This window comes from Peromyscus leucopus, chromosome 1 (assembly GCF_004664715.2).
Source record: "Peromyscus leucopus breed LL Stock chromosome 1, UCI_PerLeu_2.1, whole genome shotgun sequence".
Classification (NCBI taxonomy): domain Eukaryota; kingdom Metazoa; phylum Chordata; class Mammalia; order Rodentia; family Cricetidae; genus Peromyscus; species Peromyscus leucopus.
In genome coordinates this window covers 164,414,757-164,439,496 of record NC_051063.1, presented here as the reverse complement: position 1 = coordinate 164,439,496, position 24,740 = coordinate 164,414,757, and the positions used below count along the sequence as shown (strand labels likewise).

Here is a 24,740-nt window from a genome sequence, read left to right as displayed (position 1 = left end):
GGCATTAAAAGTACTGAATTTGTTATAAACAGAAAAGTCTCCTGCCTGACCTATGCCTCAAACAGCCCAGAGGGAAAGAGTGGATTGAAGGACAGAAAAAAGAGCCAGGCAGGAGGTCAGCTGTCCACACTGAGTGGTCCATGCACTGATCTTTTAAAAGCATTTGGATGTCTCCATGGTAAAGTGTTGCTGGACACTGTATGCACTAAGGAGGCCAGTGTGTAAAGGCGGGTGGGGAAAGGTGATTGTTGCCATGCCTAATGACCCGGGTACAAGCCCCAGGTCCCACATCTCCGTGAAAGGAGAGAATCAACTCCCACAAGCCGTCCTCTGGCCTCCATGAGCTTGTGGTTGTAAGCTGGGGCACAGTGTAACCACCAAACTAGACCACCCTGTGGGTAGAAAGAAAGGTTTACTGGAGATCAAATTGCCAAGGCTACCCCGCTCCAGGGCTGAGGAGAAAAAGCAAAATGGTGGAAAAGGGAATGGACCTTATATGACATCAGCAGGGTAGAGTCTTTAAAGTAGCACAAGGTTGTTTGGATTGACCCAGAACTAGATGCCCTTGCCCAGGGTAGTTGACCTTTGGGATGATTAAAGGAGGCTCCGGGTGGGTGGTCTCCTGGTAAAAAGAAACCCACCATTAGGCATCTGTTTACCCAGTAACAATCCTTGTGTTTAGGACATTGTCACCAGCACTGCCATTTTGGGACAGCACTTTGGACCTAACAGTGTTGCCGTGATAAACACACACACACACACACACACACACACACACACACACACACACACACACACACATACTTCACACACACACTTCACACACCAGCATACATCACACATAAACATGCGTATATTAGTCAGGTGTGATGTCACAGGCCTGTCTTCCTAGAACTAAGGCAGAAGCCATCTGAACTGCATAGCGACACTCTTTCTCAAAACCTGAGAGCTGGGGACAGATGCAGTTCAGTGGCCCCTGAGCAAGGTCTTGGGTTCGATACTCAGCATGGAAGAAAAGATTGAAAAAGTTAATAAACCTTTGTGCTGAGAAGAAATGCAGCCAGTCCTTAGTCAAGGCAGCCTCCTCTCATGATGAGGGGTCTTGTCCTCTCCACCCAGCCCGCAGGCTCTCAGCCAGACCCAGGCCAGCACTGTTTTTCCACAGCATGGATCAATACCCTACTGAATAATTCATCATGGGGAGTCTGACCATCATGGCTGATACACCTTATGACATGTAAACACCCATTCACTAATTAACCACATCATTCTTTTCCACATTTACAGAGTTTGGGGGTTTGTAGATTACTTTCTTTCTTTTTTTAAAGACAGGGTCTCACTACATAGCCCTGGCTGGTCTGGAACTCACTTTGTAGACCAGGCTGGCCTGGAACTCACAGAGATCCTCCTGCCTCTGCCTCGAGAGCACTGAGACTAAAGGTGTGTGCAAGCACACCCAGACCTGATTTCTGTTTTTGTTTTTCCCACCCTGAAGGTTGAACCCAGGGCCTTTTCTACTGTTCTAAAGCTCTGAACCTCTGATCTGTATCTCTAGGACTCTATTTTCAAACAGGCTCTCACTAAATTGTCTAGGCAGGCCCAGAATGTAATATTGTCTTGCCTCAATTGTAAAACATCGGTAGCGAACTTCTGCCCTCCGGGGTCCTCCCATTGTGCTGCAAGCCTGTATTTAAGACCTCTTCCCTCCTTCAATAAACAGCATTCGGCATTATAAAAATAAATAAATTAATTAAAAAAAAAAAGATTGTCTTGCCTCAGCCTCCAGGTAGCTGGGATCCACAGCAGGCCCAGGTAAGAATTTGTAATTCATTTCCCAGCACACACACACACACACACACACACACACACACACACACACAGGCTGCTTATTGTGTCTATTATACAGCAAGCTCAGTGTGTGCAAGAACCAGGTCCAGTTCTACTTGCTGACGTTTAATAGTGTGCACATGACTCATTCATTTGCACGGGACAGAGCTGATACACTGGTTAAAAGACGCTGTAAACAGGGTATGGTGACTTGTGCCTGTAATTCCACTACTCCAGAGGTAGACCTTCAGTGTCATGCTTGGCTACCTAGTGAGTTCAAGGACAGCATGTGCTCTACCCGAGACTCAGCTGCAGAACAGGGCTGGAGAGATGACTTGGGTTAAGAGCACTGGCTGCTCTTCCAAGAGGATCTGAGTTCAATGCTTAGCATCCACATAGGTGCTCACAGCCATCCAGGTCCAGGGAATCCCAATAATGCCCTTCTGGCCTCCCCAGGCACCAGGCAACAAAGTGGTGGAGACATAAACACAAGCAAAAACACTCATACAAATAATAAAAATTGAAAAGTGATGTTTTAAATGCTGTCAGAGTGGTGCACGCCTTTAATCCCAGCACTCCTGAAGCAGAGGCAGGCAGGTCTCTTGTGAGTTTGCCTACACAGTGAGCTCCAGACCAGGCAGGCCTACAAAGTGAGACTCTGTCTCAAAGGGGGGAAATAATTCTGATCCAGATCTACCTGCACCTACTAATCACATGGCCTCTGAGAACCTCCGTTTTCTCGCCTGTGATGAGGCAGAGATGTGCTAATTTGGCAAAGTGAAACAGTAAACTTTAGCTGATGCTTTCGCTTGGGGGGCGGTTATTTTGGTCCTCTAGAGCCTGCCTTTTCCTGTAAAGCACGGATGATTATGTCTGACATTAAAGAAGACTGGTTCAATGCGCTTAGGGGTGGAGCTTTCCACTCAGATGCCTAGCCAAGATAATAGTTGTTGCCAGATGCCAGATGCCTACTGCGGATTTAGGGTCATTCCAAGTGTCGGATTGTGACAGTCCCTGGGACTGTCCCAGAGCCCTGGCCTAGCCTGTATCTCCAGGTGGATTCACACGGCGTCCTCAGCCGGAAGGAGGTGGGGTCTTGAACTAAAGGGCTGGGACTTTAGGAAATGAGAGAGACCAGCGAGTCTCAGACAAGTCCCATCTGGGAACAACCGCATTAGGCAGGACTAGGGCTATGAGGTCCAACAGGCCGCGGAGGGGAGCTGGCAGAGGTGCTGGTGAGCGCCAGAGGGCTCGGGTGGGGTGGCAGCTGCGGGGGTGGGGGTGGGGCAGGGAGCCTTGGGGACCGCGGAGCGGCGAGAGACACGGGAGGCGGCGGGTGGCTTTGGGGCTAACAGTCTCGGGGTGCGCAGGGGGCTGCAAAGCAGGCCAGCGGAGGCTGCGCGTCGCGGAGGCTTCTGGTCACTGACCTCTAACCCCTTCCCCCCTGTAGTCCCAAGCAGGCGGGGCGCGGGGACCATGGGTTCCTGGACCTCCAGGGCCCGGGTCCCCACGCGGGAGCCCGACCCCCAGGAGACGCTGGACCTGAGCCGTCTCCCCCCGGAGCTGCTCCTGGTGGTGCTGAGCCACGTGCCCCCGCGGACGCTGCTGCTGCACTGCCGCCGGGTGTGCCGCGCCTGGCGCGCCCTGGTGGATGGCCAGGCCTTGTGGCTGCTCCTGCTGGCCCGCGACCGCAGCGCTGCCGGCCGCGCCCTGCTGGCACTAGCCCGCCGCTGCCTGCCCCCGCCCCGCGAAGCCCGGCCCTGCCCGCTGGGCCAATTCTGCCTGCGACGGCCGCTAGGTCGTAACCTCATCAGCAACCCCTGCGGCCAAGGTGAGGAGCCCCGGAAGTGCTGCGAGGGCGGGGCCCCCGAGAGCATCGACCGGAAGGGATGATCGGAGGGGGCGCAAGATAATGGATGGGCGCACGAAAGAGAACCTATGAGAGCGGATGAGGGGCGGAGTCACGGGACAATTGATGGGCGGTGTGAGGGCGTGGCCATGAGGCAACCAATGGAAAAGGATGGGAGCGGGGTCACCATGGACCAAAAGGGAGAGTACGCGGGGCAGGGACCCAAGAGAGCTGATGGGAAGTGCTGAGGTCAGGGGCCACAACCTGTGAGGGGCAAGACCAGAGTCACAAGATGGGCGGAGCCTAAGGGACGAGCAGGAAGAGAAGCAGGTCTACAGATGAAGCAGAGGGAGGGGGTAGAAGTGGGGTCACACGACCCAGAGAGAGTGACTGGAAGGACCTGACCACAAGGGAGCTGGGGAGGGAACCCAACTCCATACCCTCTACCTGGGAGACAGGGTGCTCTAGGAGCCACCGATGAGCAATTAAAATTGCTGCATAAATTTTTTTTTTTTTTGGTTTTGGTTTTGGTTTTGGTTTTGGATTTGGTTTTGGTTTTGGTTTTGGTTTTTCAAGACAGGGTTTTTCTGTGTAGCTTTGGTGCCTTTCCTGGAACTCACTCTGTAGACCAGACTGGCCTCGAACTCACAGAGATCCTCCTGCCTCTGCCTCCCGAGTGCTGGGATTAAACTACCTAGCCGTAAATATTTTTTATTTGATTTAAACTTTTAAATGTATTTTTATTAATGTGTATGTTGAAGGTCAAAAGAAAGACAGCTCCCCTGGAATTGGAGTTAAAAGGAGACTGAGTCTCCTGGCTTGGGAGATGGGCACAGAATTCAGGTCCTCTGGAAGAGCAGCTCCTAGCTTTTCAACTATTTTAGTAGTTGTTTTTTTGTTTTTTTGTTTTTTTTTTTAATTATTATTTGCCGGCTGGAAAGATAGCGGTTAAGAGCACTGACTGCTCTTCCAAAAGACCTGAATTCAGTTCTTTGCATTCATATGGAGGCACACAACCATCCATAACTCCAGACCCAGGAGGTCCCACCTTCTATTCTAGCCTCTGTTTTGGCCTCCGAAGGCATCAGGCATACATATGGGGCACAGACGTACATTTTTAACTTTTTAAAATTATTATTGTGTGTGCCAAAGAACTCGAGTGTCGTAGCACAGGTGGGTGGTGGGGTCATAGGCCAACCTTGTGCAGTCAATTCTCTTATTTTTACACAAATTCTTAATTCTTTGCACACTGTGACCGATGGGGCGGGCACTTGAATTTGACATCAACCCCAATGCCTCAGTTTCCCTGGTGCAGTTATCCCACTTCAGCCTTGTTTTTACTTTACAGAAGGCCTGCGCAAGTGGATGGTGCAGCATGGTGGAGATGGCTGGGTGGTGGAGAAGAACATGAGACCTGTGCCTGGGGCCCCCTCACAGACCTGCTTCGTGACCTCCTTCAGGTGACAGCCTCACTCCCCAAAGGCCAGAGCCCTTGTTGAGAAAGGCCTGCCTGTTCTCACGATCCTCTCCCACCCTCCTAGCTGGTGCTGCAAGAAGCAGGTGGTGGATCTGCAGGAGAAGGGTCTGTGGCCAGAGCTGCTGGACAGTGGTGGTGTGGAGATTGCAGTCTCTGACTGGTGAGTGTGGTGACAGGAAAGGTCCTTTGCTCAACACTGGGGACCATGGCCATGGCACACTCTTGTAATCCCAGCACTTGGGTCATGGGGAATCCCAGGACAGTGTAAATGAGCTTAAGGCCAGCAAGGGCTACATAGCAACACCTTCTCTAAAAAAAAAAAAAAAAAAAAAAAAAAACAAAAAAAAAAAAACAAAACGGAAAGCCTGAACTATGATGAGTTCACGTGAAACACAGCCAGGGCTTTGTAAGTGTGAAAGTGTGGCTGCATTTTTGGAACCTTGATCACACAGCCTCTCTCCCAGGGGTGCAGTGTTAACAGCCTGAGAGTTGTGCGTGCGTGCGTGCGTGCGTGCGTGCGTGCGTGCGTGCGTGTGTGAAGATGCCTGGAGGGGGATTTTTGATTGGTGTGTAAAATGAATGAAAAATTTTTCTTAATGAAAAAAAAGGGGCCAGGCTGTGGTGGCACACGCTTTTAATCCCAGCACTCGGGAGGCAGAGGCAGGTGGATCTCTGTGAGTTCCAGGCCAGCCTGGTCTACAGAGGGAGATCCAGGAAAGGCTCAAAGCTACACAGAGAAACCCTGTCTCAAAAAACCAAAAAAAAAGGGGAGGGGGGGAGATGCCTGGAACAGGACCAGCTCTCTGTACAGTTTTTATTGGGGCTTCATGGAATGCCTGACCGATTGGCTGCTTGCCCATGTGGTTAACCACAGCCTCCGGGTGAGGCTAACTCACAGCCCTAAATTGCATTGTAGATCTTTCTAAAGTGGCCAGCTCTTACCTAAGCCTATCTGTGGGCTTGGCTAGCCCTTGTCCTCAGTCTGGTAGACTATTTGGTATGACTGGAATCTCCAACAAAGACACTCCTGGCAGACATGGCTTCAAAAAGGCCTGGTATCATCTTCCCAAGACCATTTTATTGGGGGGCAGAGACAAGTACAGGAACTTGGGAATCAAACCTAGGGCCTCATGCATGCCAGGAAAAGCCTCCAACACTAAGCTACACATGCCAGGTCTCTTTTTGGTCTTACTTTGAGGCACAGTCTCACCAAGTTGCCTAGGCTGGCCTTGTCCTTGCGATGCTCCCATGTCGCCTCTGTAACAACTGGGGTTACTTGCCCAAACCAGCAGGCCCATTTCCTAAGATCTGGGGATCAGGGCAGATTCCATGTGTGTGCCGATGGTGGAGGGGAGAGGTCAGCCTAGTATCACTGCTCAGAAGCAGTCCCCGTCTGCCTCCCCAGCGCTGGGGTTAAAAGCAGGTATTATTCTCCCTGGCTGTAAGCAGTTTTTTGTTGGAACTGCCAGCTAGCTCCCGAATAAACATCCAGAGACGTAATATTAATTATAAATGCTCAGCTGATGCTTAGGCTTGTTACTAACCAGTTCTTAAACCTAAATTAACCCGTACTTCTTGTCTAAGTTCTACCACATGGCTCATGGCTTGTTACCTCATTTTCTACAAGTCTTGCTTCCTCTGCTTCTGGCTCCAGACCCCTGAGACTCTACCCTTCCTTTTCCCAGCATTCTCTCTGTCCTGAAATCCTGCCTAGCTATGGGTCAATCAGCTTTTTATTAACCAATGAGAGCAATACATATTTACAATGAACAACAGGATTATTCCACAGCACCTGGCTTTTCAGCCTTTTATTTTCTTCTGAGATGGTCTCGCTGTGTAGCCCTGGCTGACCTAGAACTTTCTGAAGGCCAGGCTGGCCTCAAACTCACAGAGATCCATTTGCCTCTGCCTCCAGAAAGTTTAAATTAAAGGCATGTGCCTCCACATCCGGCAACACCCAGCTTTTCTGGGTAAGAGGGTTCAAGACAGGGTTTCCCCGTGTGTCCCTGGCTGTCCTGGAACTTGCTCTGCAGACCAGGCTGGCCTTGAACTTGGAGATCCACCTGCCTCTGCCTGCCAAGTGCTGGTATTAAAGTAGTGCTGGGTTTAAGGGCATGCACCACCACCACCCAGCTTAACATCCAGCTCTTGCATGAGTTCTGGGGTCCTCATCCTCGTGTGGCAAGCACTCTACTGGCTTAGCCATCTTGCCAGCCCCAGAAGGCCCCCAGAAGGCCCTTTTGAGGAACTTAATTTGTACCCACAGGTGGGGAGCGCGACATGACAGCGGCTGCAGGTACCGTCTCCTTGTCCAGCTTCTTGATGCTCACCAGAATGTCCTGGATAAGTTCTCGGCTGTGCCAGACCCCATTGAACAATGGAACGACAACATCTACCTGCAGGTGAGCCTCTGACTGAAGAGGAGCCTCACTGGGAGAGGAAAGCGGGGTGGGGACCGTGATGGTCTCATCACCCCCAACTCTCTTTGTTTTTTTTTTTTTTAAGATTTATTTATTTATTATGTATACAGCATGTGTGACCAGAAGAGGGCGCCAGATCTCATTACAGATGGTTGTGAGCCACCATGTGGGTGCTGGGAATTGAACTCAGGACCTCTGGAAGAGCAGTCAGTGCTCTTAACCTCTGAGCCATCTCTCCAGCCCTCTGTCTTTGATTTTTAGCGCTCGCGTGTGTGTGTGTGTGTGTGTGTGTGTGTGTGTGTGTGTGTGTGTGTGTATGGGGAACTGTGCCTGTCCATGGCCATGTGCACGTGGAAGGCAGAGAGATCAATGTCATATGTCTTTCCATCACCCTTCGTCTTCATTTTTGAGACAGCATCTCTCACTGAACAAGGAGCTCATTGATTGGCTAGACTGCTCTGCCAGTGAGTTGTGAGGCTCCACGTGTCTGCCCCCGGCACTAGAGTTACAGAGGTACCCTCACTGCCAGGTTGTACGTGGGAGCTGGGGATCCGGACTTAGATCCATTAGATGTGTGCAGGGCCTTCTATCAGCTGAGCCGTTTCCCTAGCCCTGCCATGTCTTCTGAATCGGGGCGTGAAGAAAGCTGGACTGGGCAAATCCAGCTGAAGTCTCTCCTCTTCTAACAACAGCATTCAGATTGTGGCGGGAGCTGAAGGGCAGGCTGGGTAGTGGTGGGTGACCATGACAAGAGGCAGCCTGCAGACCCTGGAGCAGCCGTGATGTGAAGAATCACTGTTGATTTAGTTTCAAATTTCCTCCATGAGGTCTCTGGTCCAGTCTACACTGAGATTCCTCACATCATGGCCACCCCAGGGCAGGCAGACTTTTCCACAAGGGTCAGGGGTCAGGGGCCAAGAGATGTGAGATTTAGCCGCGTGGCCTGTCCTGACCGAGCTTGGGAGGTCACTCAGTAAGACTGCTCAGGCTCAGGCTGGAGAGATGGCTCAGAGGTTAAGAGCACTGACTGCTCTTCCAGAGGTCCTGAATTCAATTCCCAGCAACCACATGGTGGCTCACAACCATCTGTAATGAGATCTGGTGTCCTCTTCTGGCCTGCAGGCATACATGCTGTATACATAATAAATAAATGAATAAATCTCTTTAAAAAAAAAAGACCGCTCAGGCTCATTTCTGCTGCTTTTTTTTCTTTTGAGACAAGGTCTCGTGTAGCTCACGCTGGTCTCACATTCACTATGTAGGTGAGGCTAACCTTGAGCTCCTTCATCTCCCAGATGCTGGGAATAATTGCAGATGTGCACAGCCACACCCAGAATCTCTGCCACATTCTTGCTGATAACCCCTATTATTTGGTTGGGTTTTCTTTCTTTCTTTCTTTCTGAGACAGTTTCTTACTATATAACTCAACTGTCCTGGACCCCACTACAAAGACTAGACTGTCCTCTCCGACTTTCCATCCTCCTGCCTCAGTCACCCAACCCGTGATGACAGGGGCTTGTCGCCACACCTAGAGAACATGGCAGGATTTCAGAAGAAGAAGGGACGTAGGCAGTGAGGTGGCCGCCGTCCTGGGATGCACTGTCTGTCCGGGCTATGACACAAGACTGTCTCCTTCTACCTCCAGGTCACCCACGTGTTCTCCAACATCAGGAGAGGCGTCCGTTTTGTGTCTTTTGAACACTGGGGCCAGGACACGCAGTTCTGGGCCGGCCACTATGGGGCCAGAGTGACCAACTCCAGTGTGATCGTGCGAGTCTGTCAGCCCTAGTCAAAGGCCTCCATCTTGGCAAGACAGCCTGACTGTGCCTTCCAGGGGCTGGGGCTGGTGACTGGAATTCTTCATGAATCAAGCATTCACACCTTCCTGGAACATGAAACGCTAGGATCCAGTGGAGGGTCCTGCTTGGCCTTGTTTGCAGAGTCTTGAACACTGGAGTCCTCCATCAGATCTGCCCACGGCTGCTGCTTGGGTAGAGCGAGGGTGTCCGGGTGCCTGTCTGCATGCTGGTCTCAGAGAGGTCACAAGCTGCCTCTGTTTCAGTTGACCCCTCACTGCCTGTCCTCAGTATTGATCCCCCAGCCTTTTTTGAGACAGGGTCTCATGTATCCAGTGGCTAAAAGCCAAGGGTAGCTTTAGCCCCCTGCCCTCGCCACTCAGGTGCTGGGATTACAGGCATGCACCAACGCCACCCAGGTTTGTGGGGTGCTGGGATTACAGGCATGCACCAACACCACCCAGGTTTGTGGGGCGCTGGGATTACAGGCATGCACCAACACCACCCAGGTTTGTGGGGTGCTGGGATGAGCCCGGCCCTCAGCAAGCCAGGCACACATCTTACCAGCTAAGCAGCGTCCTCAGCATTGTCTTCTTGTCACCTCCTGCTTCCGCCTCAGGGACTTCCTTTGTCCTTTACCGAAGTCCTCCACTCATATCTGAACTTATGGCTAGCAAAATCCCAACTTCCGAGTGAACCCAGGCTCACATGGCTACACCCGGGTCTCCTCATTGAAGGGTGTGTCTGCCCACAGATTTTCTCCAAACAATGAGGAACTGCTACAGCCCCGGCCCTGATCCTCAGGGACCTCCGAATTGTGGAATGTATAAAGTTATTTATCATTTTCTCACACACACAGAGAGAGAGAATAATAATATACTGGCAATATCTGTCTGCCAATTGCACTGTAATAAATTATTTTGCCTAAACTGGTTCATATCTTTTTCTTTGTTTGTTTTATTGTTTTTTTTTTTTTTTTTTTTTTTTTGGTTTTTCGAGACAGGGTTTCCCTGCGTAGCTTTGCGCCTTTCCTGGAGCTCACTTGGTAGCCCAGGCTGGCCTCGAACTCACAGAGATCTGCCTGGCTCTGCCTCCCGAGTACTGGGATTAAAGGCGTGCGCCACCAACGCCCGGCCTGTTTGTTTTATTGTTATTGCGGTTTTGAGACAGATTCTCACTATGTAGCCCTGGCTAACCTGAAACTCACTGTGTAGATCAGGCTGGCCTCAACTGCCTCCACCTGGCTCTGCTTCATACACTACCCCAGCCAAATGCTCGTGTGTGTGTGTGTGTGTGTGTGTGTGTGTGTGTGTGTGTGTGTGTGTGTAGTGTGTGTGTAGTGTGTGTGTAGTGTGTGTATGTATGTGTGTGGTGTGTGTGTGTATTTGTATATATGTGTGTGTGGTGTATGTGTGGTATGTGTGTGGTGTGTGTGTATGTATGTGTGTGTATGTATGTGTGTGGTGTGTGTGTATGTATGTGTGTGGTGCGTGTGTATGTATGTGTGTGTGTATATGTATGTGTGTGTGGTGTGTCTGTGTGTCTGTGTACATGCTTTCTCTGCTTGGAGAAGGTGCATGTTTGCCACTGCAGACATGCAGAGCTCAGAGGACAACTTGAAGGAGTCCGTTCTTTCCACAATGTAGACCCCAGGGACCCAACTCAGACCATCTGGCTTGATGGCAGGCACCTTTACCCACTGAGCCATCTTGGCAGCCAATATTTTGATCTTTTTATCAGACTCTTGCAATGGTATGGCTGGCCTGGAACTCATGACAGTCCTGCTTCCTGTGTGTCCAAGTGGTAGCATTACAGACAACACACGCCCAGCTTCCTTCAGTCCTTTGTTTGTTATTGATCTTGTGTAGCCCAGGCTGGCCTCAAACCTCTGTCTAGCCAACCATGACTTTGTACTTCTGATCCTCCTGCCTCCATCTTCCAAGTACTAGGAACTGAACTCAAGTCCTCTGTGAGAACATCACTCAGTTTTAATCACAGAGTCGTCTCTGCAGCCCCCAGATCTTTCTGGGTGGGAGATTTTTGTTTTAATTTGTTGTTGTTCCTGTTTTATTTTGTTTTCCAAGACAGGGTTTCTATATGTGACAGCCCTGGCTGTCCTGGAACTCACTCTGTAGACCAGGCTGGCCTCGAACTCACAGAGATCCGCCTGCTTCTGCCTCCGGAGTGCTGGGATTAAAGATGTGCACCACCACTGCCAGGTGAGATTTAAGAATTTATAAATAATTATTTGCTTTTTTTTTTTTGGTTTTCCAAGACAGGGTTTCTCTGTGTAGCTTTGAAGCCCGTCTTGGAACTCTCTCTATAGACCAGGCTGGCCTCAAACTCATTTGCTTTTTTTTTTGGTTTTTCGAGACAGGGTTTCTTTGTGTAGCTTTGCGCCTTTCCTGGATCTCGCTCTGTAGACCAGGCTGGCCTCGAACTCACAGAGATCAGCCTGCCTCTGCCTCCCAAGTGCTGGGATTAAAGGCGTGGACCACCACCACCTGGCTTCATTTGCTTTTTATTTTATGTGTATGAGTGTTTTGTCTACAAATAGTCTGTGCATCTTGTGTGTGCAGTACCTGTGGAGGCCAGAAGAGGACATCAGATCTCCTAGAACTGGAATTAGAAGCAGTTGTGAGCCGCCATATGCCAGTGCTCTTTACCTCTGATCCATCTCTCCAACCTCAGATTTCTAACAGAAGTTGTTAATGCCGCAGACAGAGAGCAGCCTGATGGGCTTCTGAGGACAGTTCAGGCCTGTGTGGCTAACTTTGGCTTCCTTCTTATGGGTTTCAGAGGAAAGGGGAAGTTCTGGACCTTGTAATTGATGAGTACCCACAGTCTGGGTTGTCAGTCAGGCTGTCTCTACATCAGCTGTGAGGGTGGGTCAAGAGAGAATCTGGAAGAACGAGTTACCTTAGCTCTGGAAGCCAAACTATTGTAGCTTCAGGAGCTGTCAAACTTTAACCAAATGAAGGAGCTTTCCAGAATACCTGCCCCTTGTAAGAGAGGTCACAAGGAATCACCGAACCAGATCACTCCATGTTTATTGGAGAGCAAACTGCCAAGGCTGTTTCCCTCCTGGGTGGGGTGGCGGAGGAGAGAAAGCGAGGGTGGGATCTCTGAGTTGATACCGGCCCTTCTAGATTGACCCGGAACTGGATGCCCTTGCCTTGGGCAGACCTTTGAGCAGGCAGAGTAAGGGAGGTCCTGGTAAACCCATCTTTAGGTTTCTCTTTACTCGATCATAATCCTCCTGTTCACTGGTCAGAGTCCTTCTGTTCAGGACTTTGTCACCAGCACTGCCATTCTGGGCGGCCACTTTGGACCTTGCCTGCCTGCCTAACAGTGGTCAGGGCCACAGTCTGTGGGGATGACTACAGTCTACAGCACAGGGCCCGGGTCGCTGAGTTGTGACATGGGTACATTGAAATCAATGCACTCTGAATTATATTTTAGATTACTGTGGGTTTACAGGGACAGCGAGGCTGTGGAGAAAGCCTCATCGCGATATTTGAAGAGCACGTGTTTTGGAGAGTGTGGCTGAGGCAGCACCCATTCAAAAATTCAGGTGAGGTGGGATCTACAGGAGCCCTGAACACCTCAGAGGGGAAGAGCATTTAGAGAACATAATCCCAGCATTTAGAGACAGGAGAATGAGAACTAAGGTCATCCTTGAGAGTTTGGGGCTAGTCTGCTCTACGTGAAACCCTGCTTCACAAACAAAGATCTGAAACATATCAAAACGTTTCACTCAGGACCCACGGTTCCCACCACCCAGCATGAGATCTCTAGTTGTTAGAAATAAGTTTGGGGTCACAAAGTAAGAGAGCACATCTCCAGCTGAAGTGGCTGGACAAGGCAACCGTCACTCTTGACCAAGAGTGTGCTCCGGAGGTCGACACCCAGGAAGTACGTCTGGTTTTTATTCTAATCTGGGTGGTGGCTGTGTCTTTTCCCCATTGGCTGAGTCCCGCTCAGTCTTAATTCAGTTGGCTAGTCTGCAAAGAATCAGTGCACAGAAAACGGTGGAAAAGGCATCTGCCCCAAGGAGAAAGGGGTCACCTGACTTGGTGATATTTTATTTGTGCTTTAATAAGTAAAGCTTGCCTGGAGATCAGAGGAAAGAGCAAGCCATTTAAGTAAACAAAGAAGTCAGCAACAGTAGCACACGTCCTTAATCCTATCACTTGGCAGGCAGGATCTCTGTGAGTTCAAGACTACACTGGAAACAGAACCAGGTGTGGTGGCACACGCCTTAATTCCAACACTAGTTAACCATGGAGGTCTGGAGGTCTGTACAGACAGACAGGAAGTGACAGAGCTGGGTAGGAAGAGGAAATGATGTAGCTGGAAAGAGAGAGCAAATCAGATGGCAGAACAGCAAGGCATATAGGTGTAGGTAGACAGGAAGTAGCTCGCCTTGGAAGCTGCGGAGTTGGTGAGGTGAGGTTAGCTGTGTCTTTCCCTATTTCCCTGATCTCTAAGGCTTTCACTATATTTATTTAATGAGACCATTTAGAAATTCGCTACATCTAACCACCAGATCCCTGGAATGTAGCAGTGAGCTTTTGTGTAAACAACAGTTTCCCTGGGTGGCAGATTAAAATATTAGCATAAGTCTTACAAGGTGTTGGGGCACATTTTTGAATTCCTTATCCTAAACACAAGTTCTGTAGTACTTGATAGAAAAAGACTGGTATTTGATATTTCTTACATTGTGACCCAGGAAATAATAAAAAATAACCATTCCAAGCGTAGGCTGGGCATGTGCCACACACAGGCCTTTAATCCTAGCACGTGAGAGACAGACAGGTAGATCTCTGAGTTTCAGGTCCACCAAGGCTACATACTGAGACCCTGTCACAAATGACAAAAAATATTTTTAACTCCAATTTTTTTTTAAATAATTTATTTCATGAGTGTTGATTGGTATTTTGCCTGCATGTATGTTCATGTGGAGTTACAGACAGTTGTGAGCTGCCATGTGGGTGCTGGGAATTGAACTCAGGTCCTCTGGAGGAACAGCCAGTGCTCTTAACCAGTGAGCCACCTCTCCAGCCCCTTTAACTCCAAATTTGACTTCTACTAAATGCATATTCTTTTTCCATCATCATCAAATCAGACTGAGGTTGGCAATCGTAGGGAATAGCTTAGAGACCTAGGACTCTACCTGGCCTGACTATTCACACTCTTCTTTTTCTAATGATGTATTTGGGAGCATGTCTCCTTTACCTGCATGTACTGTGCTCACATACCCATCTCCAAAAAAATGTAGCTAGCTGGTTTGGACTCCCACCTGCATCCGGCTACATGAAAACCCCTCTGAAAAATGAGATAAGTTCTCCCCTAACCATCAAATCTAATCAAATTTTATTCAGTTTACTCTCATTATGTTTGGGTGGAAAAATGGAAAAGTTGGTCCAGCCTGAACTAGTTTTGAGTGTGTGTGTGTGTGTGTGTGTGTGTGTGTGTGTGTGTGTGAAATAAGACAAAGCTTGACCTCAGGTAAACACTTAGAATATCTTATTTACCTTATTGGGCATGCAGAGGTCAGAGGACAATTCTGACTTCGTTTGCCCTAGAGCCCCTGCCTAGAATGCCCCAGTGAAAGCCTAGGGTGTGGCTCAGTGGTAGAGCCCCTGCCTAGAATTCCCCAGGGAGGGGCTGGGGTGTGACTCAGTGGTAGAGCCCCTGCCTAGAATTCCCCAGGGAGGGGCTGGGGTGTGACTCAGTGGTAGAGCCCCTGGCTAGAATCCCCCAGGGAGGGGCTGGGGTGTGACTCAGTGGTAGAGCCCCTGCCTAGAATTCCCCAGTGAGGGGCTGGGGTGTGGTTCAGTGGTAGAGCCCCTGCCTAGAATTCCCCAGTGAGGGGCTGGGGTGTGGCTCAGTGGTGGAGCCCCTGCCTAGAATTCCCAAGTGAGGGGATGGGGTGTGGCTCAGTGGTAGAGCCCCTACCTAGAATCCCCCAGTGAGGGGCTGGGGTGTGGCTCAGTGGTAGAGCCCCTGCCTAGGATGTGGCTCAGTGGTCGCTGGGTTCAGTCCCTAGCATTGGTGCGGGGGAGTGAACCCTGATTACCTATGGCCTTTGTCGGTAATGATGTGTCAGTGGGTGAAAGATTAAAGGCGCTGGTTGTTTGGTGGAAGAGTCACGAGCCGTGCTTACCAGAGGTAGAATGCACTTTATTAGAGAGAAGAGGGGATGGATTGGGGAAGCCAGGCCTGGCAGAAACAGAGGCGCAGAGGGGGTGGGGGGACACAGACATGGTGCCGCCTTATAAAGGCCAGGGCGCATCTGCGCACACAGGCCCATGTGCAGAGATCACTCGGTCACGTCAGAGCGACTACGTGACTGAGTAACCATGGGACATGGGTCACGTAAAACGTATGACCCGGAGATGACGACTAAGTGTCCTGCTGGGCATGCACGACCATGGGGCGTGGTTGGAATTCCTATCAGTGTGGGCCCAAACAGCACTAAAGGCAGCATCCTGGTGAGACACACTGATGGGGACAGTGTGGTGTGGCAGCTGGGGTAGGTGGGGACTTAGGACAAACCCGAAACGGCTCTAAAACAATAAAGTCTAACACACAACATCAGAGTGGAGATCAGCACAGGCCAAGTGCTTTTTCAGACAAAAACAGAAAGTGCACTCAAGGGCCAGGAGAACAAGCGTCCTGGGAGGGGAAGGTCGGCATCTGATTTTACCTGACTCCTTAGCTAGCTCCATATTGCTCTTCACAACTCCCAAAGTGAGTGTTCACATGGAGGGCGTCTCGCTGGCCCCACAGACACTCCAGACCACAATCGTAGGAAAAGCCCCGTTTACGGAGATGTGCTTTCTACCTTTCAAAAGGCAACGGTCTGGCGGCAGTGGGGGCAGAAACAAAGGTGGTTTTTACACACGATGTCATTTCTCGGCTTCCTCTGAGCAGATGGTCTCTGATGTGCATTGCAAAGTGGTTTTCTGGGGGTTGGGGTGGAGTTTTTTTGTTTTTTAATTCAGAGGGTTGGAGAGATGGCTCAGCAGTCCAGATTACTGGCTGCTCTTCCAAAGGACCTGGATTTGGTTCCCAGCACCCACACGTCTCCATAACTCCAGTTCTAAGAAATATGAAGGTCTGACGCCCTCTTCTGACCATGATTCACAGACATGCGTGTAGGCAAAACCCCTGTAAATATAAAATAAAAATCTAGCTGGGCGGTGGTGGCGCACACCTTTAATCCCAGCATGTGGGAGGCAGTGCCAGGCGGATCTTTGTGAGTTCGAGGCCAGCCTGGTCTACAGAGCGAGATCCAGGACAAGCTCCAAAATGACACAGAGGAACCCTGTCTCGAAAAAAACAAAATAAATAAATTAATTACAAAAAAAAAATCTATCTCTTATCCCTCTGGTTGCTAGTGTGCTGCAGTAAACTCAGCTAATGTAAACTCCACAGCTTCGGCAGAAGGTGGGGCTGTGGCCACAGCCTGCAGGCTGGCACTTGGCTCCCGAGTCCCTTCAACCCCACCTAAGGCTTTGTGTGCGAGATCCTTGCAGGCTTTTCAACCTGGAGGGGAAAAAAAAAAACCGATCTGGGTGAGGAAAGAATGATTTAGGTGACCGGTGCTGGACCAAGACTCTTGGAGTCTGACATCAGCTCAGTTATTTTTGCCACATTAAACACAACACAATATTGGGGGGGAAAGTTTTCAGATAACAATTAACTGGGCCCTGTGAGTGTAACAAAGCTTAGGACATGTTTACATTGATGCTCTTTACAAAATACACATGGCTTCATCCCTAAGATGGTTCTTGTTGACTTAGAAACAATGGTCAAGATAAGGGTCTAGGGAGAATGACAGGTAAACCAATGCCTGTCGGTGTCAGTTGTGGCCTGGCCCTAAGAGAACATCGAAGTCACTTAGGCTGCTGTAAAGTACAAATGACATCTCTCACAGGGTGAGTTTTATTAATGCTCAAGGTTTTAGGGAGAAATGTCTGGGATAAGTAAAACATAAAAAATTCTGGAAAACCAGGTACCAAAGGTTTACCAGGCTGTAAACTGCACTTCCCCCGGCGTTCCTGGAGAACAGCCAAATGTCTTCTTCATTCGAAAAGAGTGACCAGCTACGTGTCTAACTTTCCCTGCCTTCTCCCGTGCTTATCTGTGTGCACAGGACCTTTTTGCCCTCTGAGGCTTTGCTCCTTGGAAACGGATTGAACCATGCTGAGGACTCCTGGATGTGACCCACACCACGCATCTTGAATGCAGTTCTCTTCCAAGCAAATCCCTCTGTTTAAAACCGCGTCTCTCCAAGTCTCTTTTTGGTCTGAGGAAGAAGCAGTGCAAACACTCAATTCAGCTGAAACTCACTTGGCACATTGGGGTTCTTTCCCACCAGGGACACGGGGGGAGCTACAAGGTGGAGCCCACATGCTATCCCAGCACTCGGGGCTAGCTGAGGGTGCAGATGGATGGGGAGTTCTAGGCTAGCCTGGACCGCACAGCCAGACCCCACCTCAACAAACAATGCTGTTTTTGATCCACCACGCTCTTTTTGGGATTTCTGGGCCTTTGTCATCTCCTTCCAAAGTAAGGAAGGAAAGAATGGAAAGTGTTAGCCTGAGCTCTGTAAATTCTATGTCACACGTTCCTCCAACAGCAGACAGAGGCGCAGTCAGACTTTCACACCACTGCAAAAGCTGCAGGTACAAAATGGAGTCATTTCTGTCTACCCCCAATAATATGGAGGTGAAGACGTTGTGTGAAGTACAGGGGAGGTACTGGGGGTTAGAATTAAGACCTCTTCATGCTAGGCAGGGGTTCTACCACTGAGCCACACCCCAGCCCCTCACTGGGGATTCTAGGCGGGGGCTCTACCACTGAGCCACACCACCCCAGCCCCTCACTGGGGGATTCTAGGCAGGGCCTCTACCACTGAGCCACACCCCAGCCCCTCACTGGGGGATTCTAGGCAGGGCCTCTACCACTGAGCCATGCCCCAGCCTCTCACTGGGGGATTCTAGGCAGGGCCTCTACCACTGAGCTACACCCCCAGCCCCTCACTGGGGGATTCTAGGCAGGGCCTCTACCACTGAGCCATGCCCCAGCCCCTCACTGGGGGATTCTAGGCAGGGGCTCTACCACTGAGCCACACCCCAGCCCCTCACTGAGGGATTCTAGGCAGGGGCTCTACCACTGATCGAGGCTCCCAGCCCCTGTCTGGGAGATTCTAGGCCAGTGCTCTAAGTCATGATCCCAGCCCCTGTCTGCTGAACTCTAGGTAAGAGTTCTTTTGTTAAACAGCCAGCGTCTCACAGGCGGACTCTAAGCCAGGACTCCACCATTGATGTACAACCTCAGCCCTTGGTGTTTTGAGAGGAAGTCTTACTCAGTTGCCCAGGCTGGCTTTGATCCTCCAGCCTCAGCCTTCGCGTGCTTGGACTACACGTGTGTGCTCCTGGACCTACCTAGCTTTGCTCTTCTCATGCTTCCTAACTTGCCAATCTTGCCCAAATCTGCAGGTCTGCGGGTTGGGACTGTGACACCGGGGCCACACCTGACAGACTGTGTCCTGAGCCCCCGAGGGGCTTTTCTCACTTCTCTTGCTGTAGTCTTGTATACTGGCTGTGGTTTGTGACAGTGGCCTCCTTCAGCCTGCTCCACGATGCCACGTTAGGAAGACATTTTGACTCCTAGGTGCAACTGTCCCTGGAGTGAGGCTGCTGGCGGGATGCGCGATCAAGCGCAGCCTGGCATCACAGCACTCCGAAATGGATGAAAATCCAGTCTCTTGTGGCCCACCCCTTCATGCCGTGTGAGTTTTTGTTTAACTTAGCGAAATGTGCCTCCCACCCAAGTGGGTTTTGTCTCTTTTGCGCCTAAACCTTAGAGGCAAAAAGTATGGATGAGGCTGGGTGGTGGTGCACGCCTTTAATCCCAGCACTGGGGAGGCAGAGGGAGGTGGATCTCTGTGAGTATGTGGCCACCCTGGTCTTACACAGTGGGTACCAAGACAGCCAGGGCAACACAGAGAAACCCTGTCTCAACTGCGCCCCCCCCAAAAAAAAAGTTTGGATGAGAATATTAAAGTGATGGGTGGGGGCCCTGGAGAGATAGCTCCCTGGGTAAGAGCACCTGATGCTTTTCCAGAGGACACAAGTTTGGTTCCCAACACCCACACCAGATGGCTCACAATTACCTGTAACTGTAGCTCTAGGGGATGTGATACCTGCTTCTGGTGTTCATGGGCACATGCACACTTGGTGGCATCCCCTCCAAATACACACACAAATACAAATCTTTTTCTTTTAAATGATGGAGAGGCAGAGGAGATTATGTGTTGTTAAAAGCATTTGCTCTCAGAGGACCTGGGTTAAGTTCCCAGCATTCACACTGGGCAGCTTACTGTTGCTGGAGGGCTTCTCTCCAGGTTCCACCAAGCCCCACAGTCCCACAATCCACGTATAAAATAATCACTCAGACGCTTATATTACTTATAAACTGTATGGCAGTGGCAGGCTTCTTGCTAACTGTTCTTTTATCTTAAATTAACCCATTTTTATAAATCTATACCTTGCCACGTGGCTGGTGGCTTACCGGCGTCTTTACATGCTGCTTATCCTGGCGGTGGCTGCAGTGTCTCTCCCTCCTTCTTCCTGTTTCCCCAATTCTCCTCTCTCCTTGTCCCACCTATACTTCCTGTCTGGTCACTGGCCATCAGTGTTTTATTTATATAGAGCGATATCCACAGCAGCTTACAACCTCTTATAACCCTAGTTCCAGGAGATCTGGTGCCCTCTTCTGGCCTCCTCAGGTACTTACACATACACATGATGCACACACATACACTATGCACACACATAGACACAGAAGATAAAACAAACAATGAAATATTTTTAAGTGATGGAGGGGGGTCAGGCATAGCAGTGCACACCTGTAATTCCAGCACTTGAGTTATGGAGACAGGAGGATTGGGAGCTTGTAGCTGGCCTCTACTATATAGAGATCTTGAAGCTAGCCTGGGGTACATGAATTGTGACACCTCTTTTCCCCACACACACCCCAAAAAGTGATTGTGGTAGAGTTCATTGGTTGACTACCTGCCTAGAGTCCCCCAGTGAGGTCTGGGGTGTGGCTCAGTTGTGGAGCCCCTGCCTAGAATCCCCCAGTGAGGGGCTGGGGTGTGGCTCAGTGGTAGAGCCCCTGCCTAGAATCCCCCAGTGAGGGGCTGGGGTGTGGCTCAGTGGTAGAGCCCCTGCCTAGAATCCCCCAGTGAGGGGCTGGGGTGTGGTTCAGTGGTAGAGGGTTTGCCTGTGTTAGAGTGACTGCTGATAAAGCATGTGCCAGACTCAAAATTTCATCCACATGGTGGAAGGATAAAAGAAAATGTTGGGCTGGGGGGTTTCAGACTGTGAACTCTGGTGACGGTGCAGAATGATCCATCCTGGGGACAACTCCACCATCCCCAAGGGACCCTCCAAGACCTGCCTGTCCATCATGATCTCCAATTTCAGCCATACCAGGGGCAAAGCCGGAGAAAAGGCTCTTGAGCCACACCATCAGCACACTGCATGTCATTTTGCTGTCTGCAGGGGCTTTGGCTAGGCAGGAATGCAGAGGAGAGCTGAGTGGTGGTCACACCTGCCCACACCAATGCGGGCTGCACTAGCAGCATCCAACACTAGTCACTGGTCGGAAAGATGAGGTGCTAGTACCCCAGAACCTGAGGTGCGTGCAGGCCCTTTCAGCCCGTGACACAGTGTGTTGGGGTGACTGCTGATAAAGGGCTCAGGGTGGGTGGCTCATAACTGGATATCAAAGCATCCACCCTCACAGTCATAGCGAGGATGGCTAATTCCCGCTCACTAGACACTGTGTGATTCCTCTCATCTCCAGTGTGGTGTGAGCGTGTGTCCTGTCTGCCTGTCTGTCTTTGAGACAGAGTCTCACTATGTAGCCCAGGCTAGCCAAACCCTTAGCAATTTTCCTTCTTCCTAAGTGCTGTGATCCCAGATGTTCACCGCCATGCCCAGCTGTGGCATTGTTTTCTTTGATTCTTTTATTCTAGGAGGATGAAGGTCTCCCATCACCGAGGCTGACTTTGAGCTGGCTATGCAGTTGAGAATGAGCCAGGCCTTCTGATCCTCCTGCCTCTACCATCTGAATGTTCAGATTACAGGCGTGTACCACACTTTGGGTTTCTGCACTCCCAGGAATTGAAGCTTCACAGATGCTGGGAAGACACTCTGCACACTGGACTCCACCCCCAGCCCACCCCCAGCCCTTTCAACGCGTGTCTTGGTAAGCATCTTTTCACGTCAAGCCAGGAAGGCTACATGTGAACAGAGGAATGAAAGGGTCCAACCCCACAGAATTAACACTTCTGGGTAACATCTAAGAATCAGCAGGCAGGGCTGGTGAGAGGCCTCAGTGTGTAAAGGTACTCGCTGTCACAGCTAATGACCGGAGTTTGATCCCCAGAACCCACATGGTGAAAGGAGAGAATAGAATCCTAAAAGTTGTTTTCTGACCACCACATGCATACTATGGCATGTGCACATGTACACACACACACACACACACACACACACACACACACAAATAAATAAATAGATGTTTTTCAAAATACTTAAAAAAAAATTGTAGTCAGGCAGGGTAGCATGTGGCTACAAGCCCAGAACTCAGGAGCTGAAGGCAAGAGGATTCCAGTTTGCAGCCTACCCAATTACACAAAGAAAGGGGGGAAGGCAGAAAAAACAGGCATTGTGGTGCACGCCTTTTATCCCAGCACAGGAGGCAGAGGCAGGCGGATCTCTGTGAGTTCAAAGCCAATCAGAAATATATTGTGAGACCCTGTTTAAAAAAAAAAATGGAAAGGAAAGAAAGAAAAAAGAAAAAGAGGAAAAGACAGAGACAGACAGAAAGCCATTACTAGTCAGATGCAGAAAACAGCTGATTACAGGGTGTGCAGGCACCATAGTTACAATCACGACACAACTCCTGCACATAAGGTCAGGCAGAGCCTTGGAAGAGGAAGCGGAAAGACTGTGATAGTCAAAGGAGCCGGACATCTGCTGTGACATTGTGTCTTCTAGCTGTGACAGAAGTGACACCATGATATCTCAACAGAATGGCTGCCTAAACAAGGTCTGAATATTCCAACACCAGTTGACATCCTGAAGTAGAGGGAATCTCATAGGCCCAAACCCCTATGAAGAGCCACAGCCAGTGAACAACTGCTGAGGGAATTAACCTTCCCCAGGGATGGTCCCTGATTGGTTCTTAATAGCACATGGTCAGCTCTGGTTACATAGGCCTGCAGCCACGCTGCGGGACTGGGCGGGTTGGATTTATATGTTTATTCATTTATAGGGACATATAACAGCAATGGTGAAATCAGAGAAGCCCCGTGGATTTGGGAGAGAGTAGGAGGAGAGGATACATGGGCGGAGAGGGAAATTATGTACTTACATTTTAATTAAATTTTAAGAGAAAGAGAGAGCAAGAGATGGGGAAGAGGGAAGAGGAGAGAAGAAGAAGAAAGGAAGAGAATGAACCAGGAGGGGGATCATTGTAGTTAGCATTTACACTTGTATTTTAAGGTTTTTTTGTTTTGTTTTGTTTTGTTTTCAGAGTCTCACTATGCAACTCTGGCTGGCCCAGAACACACTATGTAGACCAGGCTGGCCTTGAATTCACAGAAATCCACTTGCCTCTCTCTCCTGAGTGCTGGTATTAAAGGTGTGTACTACCAAACCCAGTTATTTTCATCATTTTTAATTTGTGTGTGTGTGTGTTTAGACCATGTGCACATGGGTGCCCTTGTAGGCCTGAAGAGGGTGTCTCCTGGAGCTGGGTTACAGGCAGCTGTGAGCTACCAGATGTGAGTGCTGGGAACTGAACTCGGGTCTCCTGTGAGAGCAGCAAATGCTGTTAACTGCTGAGCCATCTCTCCAGCCCCATCTAATTGCTTTAAAAAGTGTGACAGGGCTGGAGAGATGGCTCAGAGGTTAAGAGCACTGACTGCTCCTCCAGAGGTCCTGAGTTCAATCCCCAGCACCCACATGGTGGCTCACAGCCATCTGTAATGAGATCTGGCACCCTCCTCTGTATACATAATAAATAAATAAATCTTAAAAAAAAAAAAAAAATGTGACAGCCGGGCGGCGGCGGTGGCAGCGGTGGTGGCAGCGGCGGCGGCGCACACCTTTAGTCCCAGCACTGGGGGGGGGGGGGCAGAGCCAGGCAGATCTCTGTGAGTTTGAGGCCAGTCTGGGCTACAGAGTGAGCTCCAGGACAGGCACCAAAAACAACAGAGAAACCCTGTTTGGAAAAAAACAAAACAAAAAAGTGTGACAAATGTATCCAACATAAATTTATTGTGTCATTTAGTAATTTGTTGTTTCAGACTTGAAATGTTTCACTGAACTGAGGGGCATGAAGGAGTGCTTCCAGCTGAGTCTGTGGTACTGGGCTGTTTGAAGACCCAGCCTGTTCAGTCTATTACAAGCACTGGGCGTGCTTCTAATGCGCTTCTGAAGATAATTGAATGGTTTAAAGTTGTAAAAGCAGAATATTTAGAGAATTTAATTAACTTCCATTCTAAGTGAGCCATAAAGTTGTTGAAACTGGATTTGGCGGAACATTAATCAAACAAGCCTAGAAAGTGGATGTTACAATTTCCTAGGTTTATAGATAGAATTCATACTTGTGAGTAGAACTCTGGCAACTAAGAAAGACAATGTTTCTTTTTCTTTCTTTAAACTATGGGCCTCCACACCTCTGAGGGCACCTGCACCCAAATGCACAGAACCACACACATATACTCATACATTTTTTAAAAAATTATTTTAGATTTATATTATGTGTATTACCTGTATGTGTGTGTGTTCACCATGAGCATGCAGTACCCACTGTGTCCAGAAGAGGGCAACAGATCTCTGGAACTGGAGTTAGAGCTAAGATTTTTGGCAGTTGTGTGGATGCTGGGAATGGATCCTCCAGAAGAGCAACCAGTGCCATTAACTACCGAGCCATCTCTCCAGCCCCAGCATACACATACATCTAAAAGAAAAAGAAAAGCAGTAATTCTCTACAAAGTCATGGGTGGCATCCACAGCATCCCAAGACAACAATAGGGGAATGAATAAAATTAAACAGAAAGCAAACATCAATTGTATTTCATAGTAACATCTTCCTAATACATTGTTTGTACAAAAAAGGGGCTACTTAAAGAGCTGCAAACACCAGCTTGGGTGTCCCTCACACTGGGTGGGGTGATCCTCATCACAATCAGTACACCCAAGTTACAAGATCCTTCACCAAGCACTTATGGAAATCCTGAAGATAAGTCAGTAATGCAACAAGGCTCGGCTCACCCA

At 49.6% G+C, this 24,740-nt stretch overlaps 1 protein-coding gene across 3 annotated transcripts; it reads left to right on the top strand.

Annotated features, from left to right (window-relative positions):
- The first annotated feature begins 2,503 nt into the window (after positions 1-2,503).
- Fbxo27 (F-box protein 27) lies at positions 2,504-10,301 on the top strand. 3 transcript variants are annotated; one of them, XM_037199713.1, is made up of 6 exons: positions 2,504-3,056; positions 3,278-3,658; positions 5,025-5,136; positions 5,218-5,313; positions 7,420-7,555; positions 9,219-10,301. In XM_037199713.1, exons 1-6 carry the CDS (start codon positions 3,020-3,022, stop codon positions 9,360-9,362), a joined length of 906 nt encoding a protein of 301 aa, XP_037055608.1. In that variant the 5' UTR covers positions 2,504-3,019; the 3' UTR covers positions 9,363-10,301. The 3 variants fall into 3 exon arrangements, with proteins under 3 accessions (XP_037055608.1, XP_028715084.1, XP_028715085.1); XM_028859251.2 differs by having other exon boundaries at positions 2,505-3,062; XM_028859252.2 differs by having other exon boundaries at positions 2,507-2,915.
- Positions 10,302-24,740: the final 14,439 nt, after the last annotated feature.

Coding starts and splice junctions, on each gene's coding strand:
- Fbxo27 (XM_028859251.2), top strand. CDS start 3,020: ATGAGGTCCAACAGGCCGCGGAGGGGAGCTGGCAGAGGTGCTG. Junction 5,137..5,217: donor TGCTTCGTGACCTCCTTCAG/GTGACAGCCTCA, acceptor CCACCCTCCTAG/CTGGTGCTGCAAGAAGCAGG. Junction 7,556..9,218: donor ACGACAACATCTACCTGCAG/GTGAGCCTCTGA, acceptor TTCTACCTCCAG/GTCACCCACGTGTTCTCCAA.